Genomic DNA, 14,560 nt, shown 5'->3' on the forward strand with positions numbered 1-14,560 from the left:
GATTCCCCTCATGCATTCCTTGAAAGATGAGACATCATCTGAACTCCACCCCACCAACCCCAATAGTTAAGCAGGTTGGACCTCTCAAATGAATTGAAGTCTTGGTTCTTCCAAAGGTGCAACAGACTGCATCTGCTGGGTCAGTTATACACCTTACTGGGAGATGTTCACAAGCACTGTGGCATAATGATGCTGTCAGGAAGTGTGTTTCTGGAGAGTTTGCCTAACAACAATCTAGGCAAAAGTAAAAAATAAATCCTTGTTCCACCATGTCTGACTGGGTATGCTCAGTGCCCAAGGCTGCCTTACCCAAAAGCTTTACAGGGTCAAATGGTCCATTAGTGCATTCAGGGTTTATTCCAGCACACAAACACCTTATCCAAGCAGTGGCCATGAGGGAAACAAATTATTTAGTAAAGACCTTGCTGGTCCTTCTATTAAATAAGATGAAGCTATCCAGCTCGAGTACGAATTTTTTTTGTACAGACATCATTTAGTGTATCATCGTTTATTAATTTTTAATTTCATTATCACATGTTTTACCAACATGGGAGACACCCTTTGGATCGTCTGCCTCAGGCACCAAAACATCTTAGTGCATGTCTAAGTAAAGGGGACTGAATGCTTCAAAACATTGATGCGCCAAAGGAATGTTATCCAGACTCAAGGAATCATTTACTTACCCTATAAAGCAGCCTGATATTATGACCATCAGAGCAAGAAAACACCAAAGCCTAGGTATGCCTGGGCCCTTGTTTTGCACTCTTGTTGATTGACATCCATTTCAATAGCAATGTAATCTGCAATGTAATTATAGGTGACTGGGAGGACACATCTCCTGAAAATTTTTTATCTCAACGTTTTGCTAGTTTTACGTTGTTTGCATATTATCTGCTCTCTTACAGAGAAGCAGTTGCTTCACAATTAGTATGTTTTCTTGTATTCACCATTTGCTTGCTTGCTTTTTTTTAAACAGGGTGGGTGTCGATCCAGATGAGGATCTGAAGACAGAAACTGCTACTCAGGCAAGTTGCAATCTAAAATAGAAACATTTGAAAGAGATCGGTGTTCAAACACATGTGCTTCACAGACTTTAAAAAAATAAATCTGCTGTAACTTCCAGGAACCCCAACCACTTTTGCCCCCAAAATCACAATATTCCGACGTGAACTTCTTGCATTCTATTGACTCCCAGACTGTAAAATGAAATATAGTTTGATGGGGCGTTTCCAATGAACATGAATATATGTTGGAGAATAGCAGACTTTATGTTTTGGTATAATGAATGTCATTTGTAATCTGATGCATTTTTCATAATAAAAGCACTTCAGAAAATAGTTTAATCCCCAGGAATAAATCAGGGAATTATATATTATTCAGATTCTAGGTCCAAGTCTAGGTCAGGATATTATAAATGTGGACCAAGTCTAGGTCAGGATATTATAAATGTGCATTTGCCATTTTAACATAACTGTCTGAATATATTTTAATACCATCTGTCTCTTCTGAAGTCTGTGGACTCTATTCTGAGAACTGAGCAGTTCCTGGCAAGGTTGAGCATGGAGAGTCAATCCCTAGTTTTTAGCACGTGTTCAATCATTTCTGCAAATATCACTTTGCATAGCAGTTTCTTGCATCTTCACCATTCCAACTCAACTGTCCACTTCATGCTTCTTACGAAGTAGACCTATGAATGCCCAGGCCACATTAAATGTGTTGACATAATCCAAGCCCATGATATGGGCAGTACCCACATGTGGAAGCTATCCACAGAGCTCAACAGAACCATGTTTGCCCCTTTTCCTTTTCTTCATCTGGCCCCCTTCATCTGCGCAAGGCAACATGGATAACTTGCATCACATTAAGAGGAAGGGCTAGATAGGCATATGTAAGATGCACAGACTGTATCTCCCCTGTATCAGCCTATTGTGCTACTTGCATGGGTACCATAGCATCATGCTGCTAGTCTCTAAAGCAGGGGTGGTGAACCAATGGCCTTCCAGATGTTGCTGGACTACAGCTCTCCTCATCTCCAACCGTTGGCCATGCTGACAGAAGTTGATAGGAGTCGGAATCCCACAACATCTGAAAGGTCACAGGTTCCTCACTCCACAGATTATATAAGTGCCCTTGTAAGGTTGTGGGCATTTCCAAACTATTGCTTTGTCACTTTCAGGAAGGTGACAAGAGCCTTCTCTTGAAGTGGGGACTTCTGTCTTGTAGCCAGCAGTCAAGAATAGTCCCCTGGACTCACATTGGCATGGTTAAACTCAGCAGTGGTTGGCGGGACAATGCTGGCAGGGCAGGGTTGTGAACCTGGCTTCCCGACACTGAGTGTCGCAGCCTCTTACTGAGAGTGGGGGTACCGGGAGCAGCCATGACAGTGGAGTCAATTTGATGCTCCTGCCACTGCGCCCACAGCATGCTGCGCTTCCCCTTGTCTCACCCCGCCTCTTAGTAAACGGCAGCAATGCAGGCACACAACCTTCCTGCACCAACCAGTCAACCACTGCAGTTTACATCACATTATCCTTATCAAAGCATTCACAACTTTTTGTGCCACGTCAGATCTGTCACTTCCCAGTGCATTTATCACTTGCCCTGCGACGGACTCGTAGCTCATTTATTTCCACTCATCCACTAATAGTCTTTCATAATGCAATATTGTGAGACCATCAATAATGTTCAGGAATAATTGAATGCAGCCACTTCGCTGTGTTTCAAGCATGTTTAGAATACAAAGCTAGCCTTGATGTACACCAGCAGGGGAAAGGTTATCATTAAGTTTCCTCATTTATTTAGTTAATTAAAAAAAGGAAGAATTATTTCCTGTCTGCCCGCCATAAAAGACCTCAAGCTTTGCAGATACAACTAGAAAAGGTTGCAGATAGCAACAGTATTCATGAAATCTTAAAGCAGTAATAATAAAAATACAAATAGCAAAAAAAAATCACAGCCAAAAATAAATAAATCCTAATCACCATTTAAGCCTGCTTTCTAAAAACAATGATGATGGTACCAGGTAAATATGTCTAGCAAGTGAGTTCCATGATTGTGGCACCACCCAGGCCTAGTGTCAGGGGTCAGCACCAAGGTAGAGGGTGGAGCCCACCACTATAGGGTAGAGGCTACTGTATATGGTAGATCCAGTGAATCTGGGTAGCATTCAACTAGCTCATTCCTTCAGTGCAAGGACTTTTGACTGTACATCCCTTCCCTCTTCTCTCCCCTTGCCCCCAGGGGGTCCAGTGGAGATGGGGAAAGTGCAGGGTTTATGTACGGAATGGAGGGGAAAGTTCTGTTTTGCAAGTGGAAATCCTTGTGCTGATACAATGTGTATATTGGATACTGTCCACCCTGTCTGATAGTCACCTGCCTTATCCCCAAAGACAGTTGTGATCAGTGAGGCCGTGCAGATGGCTCAGTGCTGCTCACCTGCCTTCTGAACACCAAGCACTGCTGCTTGTTCTTGAGAGAGAGGAGAATGGGGAACAAGGCATGGTGCAGGTATAGGTGTAGGGTCAATCTGATGCTTCTGCTGCTGTACCTGCACTGCACCTCAACCTACCCATCTCCACCAAAACTGGCAGCAATGCTCAGTGTTTAGAAGGCAGGTGAACAATCTCACCCTGACTGCACAATCCCACTGCCTGCTACCACCCAAAGGTAGGGCACGTGGAGAAGGACATCTGGTGAGGATTTCATTTCCAAACAAATTCATATAAATGTCATTTCTGTGGACATTAGGAAGGGCTACATGCTCTCTTATAGAACTCTGGTGTTGTTGCTGTTAGGAAAAAAATGAAATCTAATTTCTTCCCTTACGATAAACAAGTATATTTTGTAAGAGTCATTCATTTGGCTTGTAAGTGCATCTCCTTGGAGACACTTTTTATAGTACATATTTTGTTCAGGTGTTTTGGAAGAACACTCTGGGCCTCTTGTCAAGTCTTGCCAGGGGAGAGCTGGCTAACTTAATGAAGATTATTTGGTATTTTAAACTCCTTTATTACATTAAAACTGGTTATCGTTGTCCCCCCACTCTCTGGAGCAGAATTTGCAGATGCTCAAGGAACTACATGGGAGAGGAGGAGAACATTCGGTTGCACAAGCAAAAGTCAGTGACACGTGTGGAGCAGTAGTGTTGAATACAACCCTATATAGTCTGGGGTGTTTCAATAATAGTCAATATAATACAAGAATATAATATAATAGCCAAAATAATAAGGAATTTGGGGTGTGCATCCCAAAACAAGTTTGGAAACACTGTGTATGATATACTCACACCTCCAGAAAAGTGTCCCATTTGAGACGGTCTTGAATCACATCTGACTAATATTTCTTGGAAAACTCAAAGAACTGGAAAACTCAAAGAACTCCTACACAGAGAACTTCGCGTGGCAGCAGACAGACAATAAATGAATAAACAAATGCTTTATTCATTAATACATACATATTCTAGTCCCTTCCTATGTACAGGAAGGGGGAGCCAGGAGATGCTGTGCAGAACAGGAGACATCTCCAGCAACAACTAGCCACTTTGTTCGGGATTATATATAGAATCATAGAATTGTAGAGTTGGAAGGAATCTTGAGGATCATCTAGTCAGGACTATGCAGCTGTTCCATACAGGGATCAAACCTGCAACCAGTAGTAACACGCTCTAACCTATTGAGCTGTATGTGTAGTATATCATTCAAAGCTACAGAGACATATCCACGGGGTGCACTCCAGGACAATGCTCCCCAGTCATCTTGTAAAACAACAGAGTGCATTTGAAATCAATGAATAAAATCTTAGAAACTAATTCCAGTGTTGGTTTTCTCACATGGCATGAGAAGGTGGACAGGAGGAAGGAAACATGTCATAATTATTGGAAGATTATGATCCCCATAGCAATGACCTTTTTGTAAGCTATAAACAAAAATAAAATGAAATAAAACCAAATGACATCTAAGCTTGGCAGGAGCAAAATAGAAAGTATTCCCACCGCAGCAATGGAGAAGAAATACTGTTTTTATTGATCACAGAATACAGTGTCCCTCAGCAGCTTTTTTTTAAAAAAATGAATCATTAATAAAAATAAATGCTGAGTTATTCTATGTGAGTACTTGTCAGGGAACTGACATCTAAAGCGCCGCAGGTGCAAAGGCTCCCTGAGGTTGAGAGAGCAGTAGCAGCGGAAGAGGGAACCAGTAGAGGGCGAGCAAGAACTCCAAGGGAAAGTGAGTCGGAGGGATGGCTCAGAGACGCTTCAAGCGAAACCAGTGGGGAGGTCTCAGGACCTCCTATAGGGACACCCACACCTCGACGGAAACTGTCACGCCGAGAGGCCAGACGACGTGTTTCCGTTAAGGAGCTTTTATGTTGGAAACGTTTCCGAAAGCAGCCACTTTCGGATTCTACTAGTGATTGACGCAGCCATGCTGGAGGGGCTCCGTCACAGGCAGAGGTTTGAAAACCTGATCAAACTCTGAGGGACTTGCATTTTACGCACAAGCAGCTCATCGTCCCATCACAGCAATCCGAAAGTCACCGAAAGCCAGCTTGTGCAGAGAGAAGCATCATGAGCAACCCAGCCGGAACCGGGGGTGCAGGAGCAGCTGGAGGGGGTCCAAGCCTGGAAGAAAGGTACAGAGCGTTGGAGATCCAGTTGGCGCTGCAAACGGCGAGGCTTGAGGAGAGGAGGGCTCAGGATGCAGAAAAGGGAAAGGAGAAAACCACCCCGCTCGCCAGAAAGGTACCAGGATTGGTGCAGAAATTCGGGGGGGATCCCAGGAACTATCATGCCTTTAGAACAGAGATGCAATACGCTCTAAACTTGCAGTTTGATGACTTCCCCGACGAGGAATCGCGAGTGGCGTATGTGATTGGCCATCTCGAATCCGGGGCGAAAGATTGGGTTAGACCCCTGATGGCAGCGAATAATGAGATCTTAAAGGACACGAGGAAGTTTTTTCGTGCCATGGACCTGATGTTTTCCAGCGATATTGAGCAGGGGGTGGTGCGAAGGCAGTTAATGGCTTGCCAGCAAGGAAGCAGATCTGTCCGTGAGTACTGGACTGAATTTACTATGCTGATTCATAAATTGGGGTGGGACCTATCGGCGGAGCCCATCCAAATGCTTTTCGAAGAGGGGCTTTCTTCAACCGTCAAAGATGAGCTTTCCCGGGGGCCCAGGGCGGAGTCTATGGACCAATTAACCAAATCTGCGCTGGCCATAGGAGCGCGCCAGGAGGCGAGGGCTTTGGAAAGGCGGGAAGGGAAAGGAGACCGTTGGAGGGAGTTCCGCATTCCAGACATTCCAGAGCCATCTTTCCCGCCGGCAGAGCCGATGGAAGTTGGAACAGCGCGGGCGCGCGCAGTTTCAAATCCCAGTGAAGGGCGGAAGAAGGAGGGAAAGAGCGCCAAGAGATGTTATCTCTGCCAACAGCCAGGGCACTTTGCCAGAGTCTGCCCACAAAGAAAGGAATGGCAAGGGATGGCAGGAGCTGTTGGGGGAAAGGAAGAGGAAAGCAAGGAGCAAGTAAAAGCCAACGCCTGGCTGCCACCGTCGGGGCACAGCAGCCAGGCCAAAGAGCAATGAAAGTGCCCATGCCAGAACCTCCCAGACCTGCTTTAGTGATAGAGGTGTTACTAGAACTGCCAAACGGACACCCACTAAAGGTCAAGGCGCTTTTGGATTCAGGCAGCTCCTGTAATTTCATGAGCAAGGAGTTTGCAGCTGAGCACCAGATACAGACCATCCCTTTAAGTAACCCCTTGCAGGTGACTACGATTGACGGCAGAGAGCTGTTGGGGGGAGAAGTTAGCCAACAGACTGTCCCGATGATAATGAGAGTGGCAAGGCACACCGAACAGATAGCGTTTAATGTGGCCATCCTGGGAGGAGCGCCCATCATTTTGGGGATGAGCTGGCTGGCGCTACACGATCCGCTAGTGGGCTGGCATCAGAGGGTGGTCTCCTTTGGGTCAGCGCATTGCCTAGAACACTGCAAGGAGGGGAAGGTCTCGGGAGGAGACAGAGTCACCCTAGCGGGGATGGAAGTGATGGGCAAAGGGAAGGTGCCCCCGCAATACGCAGATCTGAGCAACGTATTCAGCGAAAGGGAAGCAGACAAACTGCCACCGCATAGACCCTTTGACTGTCAAATCAACCTACTCCCAGGGGCCCAACTCCCAGTAGGCAAGCTGTACGCCATGTCAGACAGGGAGATGCAGGAGCTGAGGGAGTTCATTGACAAAAACTTGAAGCGAGGTTTCATCAGAGAGTCCCGAGCGGTGGGGGGCAGCCCAGTGTTCTTTGTGGACAAAAAGAACACAGACAAACCGAGACTGGTGTGTGACTTCAGGGCCCTCAATGCAGTGTCGGAGCCCCTGGCTTTCCCTATGCCCCGAATTGACGACATTTTGACCAGAGTAAGGAAGGGAAAGATTTTTACAAAACTGGACCTGCGGGGGGCGTACAATCTGATACGCATAAGGAAGGGAGATGAATGGAAGACCACCATGTTTACCCCTTTGGGAGCCTTTGAATACCTCGTTATGCCCTTCGGTCTACAAGGGGGCTCCGCCTGTTTTCAAGCTTTTATAAACCACGTTCTGGGACCTTTGCTCTACAAGAACTGTGTGGCCTTTTTAGACGACGTGTTGGTGTATTCGGAAGATGAGGAACAGCATGTGAGGGACGTTCGAGAAGTGTTGGGCAGGCTGCAAGCCAACCAGCTGTGGGTGAAACTGGAGAAGTGCCAGTTTCATACCAAGGAGGTGGAATTCCTGGGGTACCGCTTGTCAGACAAGGGATTGGCCATGGATCCAGGCAAGGTTCAAGCGGTACTGGAATGGAAGACACCGAAGACCAAGAAGGACGTGCAAAGATTCTTGGGGTTTGGGAACTTTTATCGGAAGTTCATCAAGAACTTTGCCCACTTGACGGCGCCCATCACCGACTGCCTCAGCAGCAAGAAGAAATTTGTTTGGACGGTGGAGGCGGATCGAGCCTTTGAAGAACTGAAAAGGGCTTTCGCCTCGGAAGAACAACTTCTGCATGTGGATTTACAAAAACCCATGAGAGTGGAAACAGATGCATCCGACCGGGCTATAGGGGCGGTCCTTCTTCAACCGGGGAGGAGTGCGTCGGAGTGGAGACCGTGTGCATTCTTCTCGCGGAAACTGAATAAGTCCGAGAGGAATTACACGGTGTATGACAGGGAACTACTTGCCATTCACGAAGCATTCCGGAGGTGGAGACATTTATTAATTGGGGCACAACACAAGGTGCAAGTGTGCACCGACCACAAAAATTTAGAGTATTGGAGAACAGCTCGAGTGCTCAACCAACGACAAGTGAGATGGGCACAGGAATTCTCCAAATTTAACTTTGAGATTTGTTATGTGCCAGGCCCAGAAAACGTCAGGGCGGATGCGCTCTCACGCAAACCAGAATATTGGGAAGGGGAGGAGGTGATCGAAGAGAGACATGTCATCCCGGAGGACCGCTGGGTGTGTGGGGCGGCGCTGGTGGGGCAACGGGAACTGGTGGAGGAAACGGAAAATGATGAATATGCCCAGGATAAGCTCAGAGGTCTCAGGGGGGAGGGCGAGAGCCCCGGAGGTTTTGAGGAAAGAAATGGGGCATTGTATTACAAAGGGGCACTGTATATACCCGAAGGTGAATTGAGGGGGAGAGTACTCAAGCAGTTGCATGATAGCCCCACGGCGGGACATTTTGGGCAACACAAAACCATGTGGTTGGTTACCAGGGAATTTTGGTGGCCTAAGGTGAGGGAAGATGTAAGGGAGTATGTAAGAGGGTGTGACCAATGTCAGCGAGCCAAAGGGGAAAGAAGGGCGCCGGCAGGGTTATTAGAACCTTTACCCACACCAGAACGGCCTTGGGAAGCGATATCAATAGATTTTATGACGGATCTGCCAAGGTCCAAGGGGAAAACAGCCATCATGGTAGTAGTAGACCTGTTAACTAAGATGTGCCATTTTGTAGCATGTTCACATGCAGTCACAGCGGAAGAAACGGCGAAGTTGTTTGTGGAACATATCTTTAGGTTGCACGGGGCTCCCTCGAGGGTGATCTCAGATCGAGGCAAACAATTTACTTCCAGGTTCTGGAGGAAGCTCATGAGCTTGCTACACGTGGAAGTTAATTTTTCAACTGCCCGGCACCCTGAAACCAACGGGCAGGCGGAAAGGGCAAATGGCATTCTTCAACAATATCTTAGGTGTTATGTCAATGACAGAGAGAACGATTGGGTCGAAAAGTTGGCGTTGGCAGAATTTGCCTACAATAATGCGGAGAATGTGTCCACAGGGATGAGTCCCTTTTTGGCTAATTACGGGTGTCACCCCAGGGCATTTCCAGGGGAAGGAGGGGAGAGATGGAGCGTTCCAGCGGCTGAACATTTTGTAGAAGAGATGGAAGCCATCCATCAGCAGCTCCAGCTCAACTTAGAAAGGGCCAAGGCACAATATAAGAAGCAGGCAGACAAGAACAGAAGGGAAGGTGAAACCATAAGGGTGGGGGATCAAGTGTGGTTGTCAACCCAAGGGTTGCCGTTCAAAGGGGGTTGTAAGAAACTGAGGCCCAGAAGATTGGGACCCTTTGAGGTGATTCAGCAGGTCAACCCGGTAGCTTTCAAACTCCGATTACCCAACCACATGAAATTGCACCCAGTGTTCCACAGGTCGTTACTGTCACCATACAGGGGGGGACGTGAAGGGGAGCACGTCAAGGGACCAGCCTTGGAAGAGAGGGAACGCCGCAACCATGTAGCGGAAATCCTCGATTCCAGGTGGAAGGGTAATCAGGTGGAGTATTTGGTGGCGTGGGAAGGGGAACCGGAGTCAGAAAACACCTGGGTAAGTGCAGAGGAAGTCAATGACGAGGTTTTAACAGAAACGTTCCACCAAAGGTTCCCGAGGAAACCTCAGCCTATAGCAAGGTTTAGGAGGGAGTATTTCGGCACCACCGATGAGGAAGAGGAAATGGAAGGGTTCGCGGAGTCGGAGTTGGAAGATGGAGTGGACTCTGATGACGAAGAGTACCTAGAGAGTAGGAACAGCAACAAGTGGAAGGAAGTGTTCGCGACGTCGGAAGATGAGGGAGGTTCTTTCAGGGGTTTTACCTCCTCACCGCCAGTAGGAGAGGAGACGGGAGGGGGTGAAGGGGGCCCTGGAGGGGAGGTGGATGTCAGGGAACTGACATCTAAAGCGCCGCAGGTGCAAAGGCTCCCTGAGGTTGAGAGAGCAGTAGCAGCGGAAGAGGGAACCAGTAGAGGGCGAGCAAGAACTCCAAGGGAAAGTGAGTCGGAGGGATGGCTCAGAGACGCTTCAAGCGAAACCAGTGGGGAGGTCTCAGGACCTCCTATAGGGACACCCACACCTCGACGGAAACTGTCACGCCGAGAGGCCAGACGACGTGTTTCCGTTAAGGAGCTTTTATGTTGGAAACGTTTCCGAAAGCAGCCACTTTCGGATTCTACTAGTGATTGACGCAGCCATGCTGGAGGGGCTCCGTCACAGGCAGAGGTTTGAAAACCTGATCAAACTCTGAGGGACTTGCATTTTACGCACAAGCAGCTCATCGTCCCATCACAGTACTGATGCAGCAAAGAAAAATATGGTGCATGATCCAATTTGCTCAAAAACAGATCCATACCCAAAGATTAAAATCCTACATCACTCCAGGAGAAGACGGGTAAACAAAAAAGAAGTTAAATTTAGTTTATAGGTCAGTCTAGTAGTCTCACTATGCTGGCGTTGGTAGGATTGCCATATTTGAGCAAAGTTGTTGAGCTTTGAGATATTTTTAAGAAAAATCACCAAAAACAACACTGCCAACATATGTTGCTATACATCCAGATTTTCCAAGACATTTCAGCGATTTCCATCTGGACTCTGCTTCCAAATGCAGTATTCCGGATATATCTGGGAAATTCCAGACGTATGGCAACCCTAGGCCTTGGAAACAGCCACATTCATAGAAGATAAGCCTTCAGTAACGACTATTTAATTATTTAAATGATTATAGACTGCTCGTTGAAACATACAGCTAACAAATTACAAGAAGGTCAATAAAACATCAATAGATACTAGTCACGATGGTTGGTTCCCATGATGGTTGGTGTGGTATTTATTCCTCCTTGCTTTTACCATCCTCTCCTCTATGGCTAGGGAACATTTGTGGAAAGTGCTCCCTTTGTGCCAGTTGGGATTCCCATATATCTGTAATTCCCCATACATAGCTGGGATTCGGACGTATGGCGACACGGGTGTATATTTCCTTTTTAAAAGCTCAACAGCTTTTGTGTCTGGATTTTCACTTTTTGAAATATGGCAGCCCAACACTTGCATTCTGAGCAGCTGTGACTCAAGAGATAGGATTTCACTGTTAGTCCACTATTGATTCACAATACCCAAACTTTGGCCACAAGCCTTCAGACAGTTCTCCTGCAGGTAGATCCCAATGAACTTGATGGGAGCTGCACAGGAAGGTGCCTTATACACTGGTCCATCTAGCTCAATAACATCTGGTTATTCCCTGATGTACACTGCCTGGCAGCTGCTCTCCGGGGTTTCAGACAGAGTTTTCTCCTCACCCTACCTTAAGACTCAAGGAATTGAACCTGCGACCTTCTTCATGCAAAGCAGATGCTCTACCACTGAGCCATGCCCCTTCCTAAGATGGCTGGCAAAGTTAAGCAGACCTGAATGGAAGACCTTCCTGGAAACTCCATATATGAATCATTCAATTCCATGGTGCAGGGGGAGGTGGGATATAAGTGTACTTTGTAACTAACAGTACGATCCTAACAATATAAGTTCTATTGAATTCAGTGGATCTTACTCCCAGGTAAAGGAGGTCAGGATTGCAACCTACGTGGTAGCTGGTCTCTTAATGGTAAGCAACTGTAGTTGCTGGTTTTTTTTTAAAAAAAAAATCTGTTTCCGAGCCCTTGTTAATAGTTAATCTGCTTAGTTTAAGATATAAATGGTGAACTGAAATGTGTTTAAAATGGCTTACATTTTTAATTTAGCTTAGCTGCTGCTTATAAAACATCTGCAGGTGGTTTTTTAAAAAAAAAAACTTTTTTCAAAAATATATTATTGCAGGCTGCAAATAACCTGGAAAGAAACACAACCAAAGCAGAAAGCGCTTGGCTCTTCAGAATATGGTATGGTTTTGACCACAAGTATCCTTTTATCATGCTATACTAATAATTTATGGAAAATAATTTCATTAAAGGTGAAAATAATTTAGCAAGGCAACTGGAATTTCCTTTAATTTTTAAGTACAGTGTGAAATTGAATCATATTGTTGCTACTGGGGGGAAATAGTGGCAGGGAGTTTAAGGTAAGTCCTGAGATAGAGAAACACTGTTTTAAAACATTTCTAGAGACTAAGATTGAACAATTCTCAGTACACCTTACCTCAATAAAGGCATATTCAGTGTGTATGACAAATTATGACTCCATTGTCTCTCGTGACAGACAGGTGCCAATAATAATTCTGAAACTCTTGGAAATAAAATAGTTGTTTATTTACTTGCTTTTTAAATTTTTACCTATACAAGTCTGCAAGGTGACTTTCTTGGGTGCGGGGGACGGGACCTGAATAACAGGTTGTATCCATTTGGTATCCCATGGCCTTCCATCAGTGGAATAATGAGTGAACACCCATCATTCCTGACCAATGGTCATCTAGACTATGGCTGATGGGAACTGGAGTCCAACAACATCTGGAAGGCTCCATGTTGTCCACTCCCTTCAAATCCAATATATCCTCAATAGATTTTTATTTTTTTTACAGGCAACTCTAACTTTTATTGCTTCCCACAGTAGATAATTACTTTTCCCTTTGAAAATCCGTTATTGAAGTCATGATATGGAAAGATACTCATATGAAAACTGTGAGTAAATAAGATTTCAGATATAGTGTTCTACCATTTTTTTTCCTGGGCGCAGCTAAAAATTCAATTTGCACTGCAGTATAAAAGGAAAAGGTGTTTAAAAATTAATGCCAAGTGGCATCAGAGCAGGCTTTAGAAACATGCTGATGCCATTTCTTCTTCAGAAAGAAAAGTCTGTGACTATGGATATCTTAAAGGTTATAAGCAATATACTGTACACCAATAGATGCAGGAAAAGAGGGGGAAATGAGGGTAGAAAGTGAGGCTCAAACTATACGTTATTTACTTCTATCCACTTTTTTAAAAATTGCCTGAGTCAATGTGAAGGAAGGTTGGCCATGGAGGCAGCTTAAGGCTCTCTCTTCCAACTCCAAATCACTCTGTGTTTCATTTTTGTTTGGTGAGGGAAAACGTACAGAACACTGTACTTTCCACTCTCAGCAGAAAATACACAGTATCCCCGCATCTTCTTTCCCCCCGCAGGTGAAAAGACAGCTTAGTGAGATGGCTTTTGAGATATTAAAGGGAAAGGGTTACTGAAATATACTCCGAGTCGAGAGTGGATTTCATGCTCTTTATTCAGCTCATAGTGGTGAGGAGGAATGGAAGTTCCCCCACAATATCTGCTTTATATACATTATTTACACAATGCGCTGCACATGATTGGCTAATTCCAGGATTCTCCTGTAGGCCAATCAGGTTGTGGATTCACTTCCACCTGGAGCTGGATTGGGTGGCTCCTGCAGACCAGTCATACTGCTGCATTGTTCTAGGACCAATCAGACTGCTGCATTTTGGATTCTATTGTTCTAGGACCAATCAGACTGCTGCATTTTGGATCCTATTCAACTCAGCACATAACAGTTACAAAGTGTTTCCCAATCTGCTCATTCTCCATCCTGACTTACAGCCCAACTGAACTAGTACTAGTTAAATCAGACAGGCACCTGAAATTCTGATATTTCATCAGCTGCTGAAAACGCTTCCTCCCTCCCGCCCCAAGTATTTCTAAAGAATTGATTTAATTCAGTGATGGTCATTTGTTCTGTACCGTATGATTTTCTCATTTAATAGTGTTTGAAGGATTTTATCGTACATAGCATTATTATCTTACAAGCTGGTGGTTAATCAATATTCTTATAATTAAATAAAATACTACATTTTGTGAGGGAAGGAGACAAGGCAGCAGTGTGTGCCTGAGAAACAGGAAACAGGGAGAAGAGGAAAAGTGTTAGCTGTATAGGAAGAGTTAAGAGCAGTGAGCAAGTTCATACTTTGGGCAAATGTCAAATGAATTAAAAATTTGGAAGAGGAATGGATGAGGAATGGATGAGAGTTGGAGAAGGGGCAGTTGAATCTCTAATATAAATGCTTAATTGATTGTTCCTGAGGGGATTCTGGCTTCTTCTTCCAAGCAATGAGAGGCACAAATACAAGATGGGTGACACCTGGCTTGAGAGCAGTACACGTGAAAAGGATCTAGGAGTCTTGGTTGACCACAAACTTGACATGAGCCAACAATGTGACGCGGCAGCTAAAAAAGCCAATGCCATTCTGGGCTGCATCAATAGGAGTATAGCATCTAGATCAAGGGAAGTAATAGTGCCACTGTATTCTGTTCTGGTCAGACCTCACCT

The 14,560-nt window shown here is 45.3% G+C and overlaps 1 protein-coding gene across 1 annotated transcript in view; it reads left to right on the plus strand.

The window, feature by feature from the left end:
• The window catches only part of SLC9A9 (solute carrier family 9 member A9), a 260,732-nt gene that overhangs the window by 195,476 nt on the left and 50,696 nt on the right, over positions 1 to 14,560 (plus strand). Inside the window, exons 13-14 of the mRNA XM_081911454.1 lie at positions 977 to 1,025; positions 12,127 to 12,206. Coding sequence (XP_081767580.1) covers positions 977 to 1,025; positions 12,127 to 12,206 — 129 coding nt within the window. The remainder of the gene's footprint in view (positions 1 to 976; positions 1,026 to 12,126; positions 12,207 to 14,560) is intronic.

The sequence above is a fragment of the Podarcis melisellensis genome (assembly GCF_964234715.1).
Source record: "Podarcis melisellensis genome assembly, chromosome: 5".
In the NCBI taxonomy this organism is placed as follows: Eukaryota; Metazoa; Chordata; class Lepidosauria; order Squamata; family Lacertidae; genus Podarcis; species Podarcis melisellensis.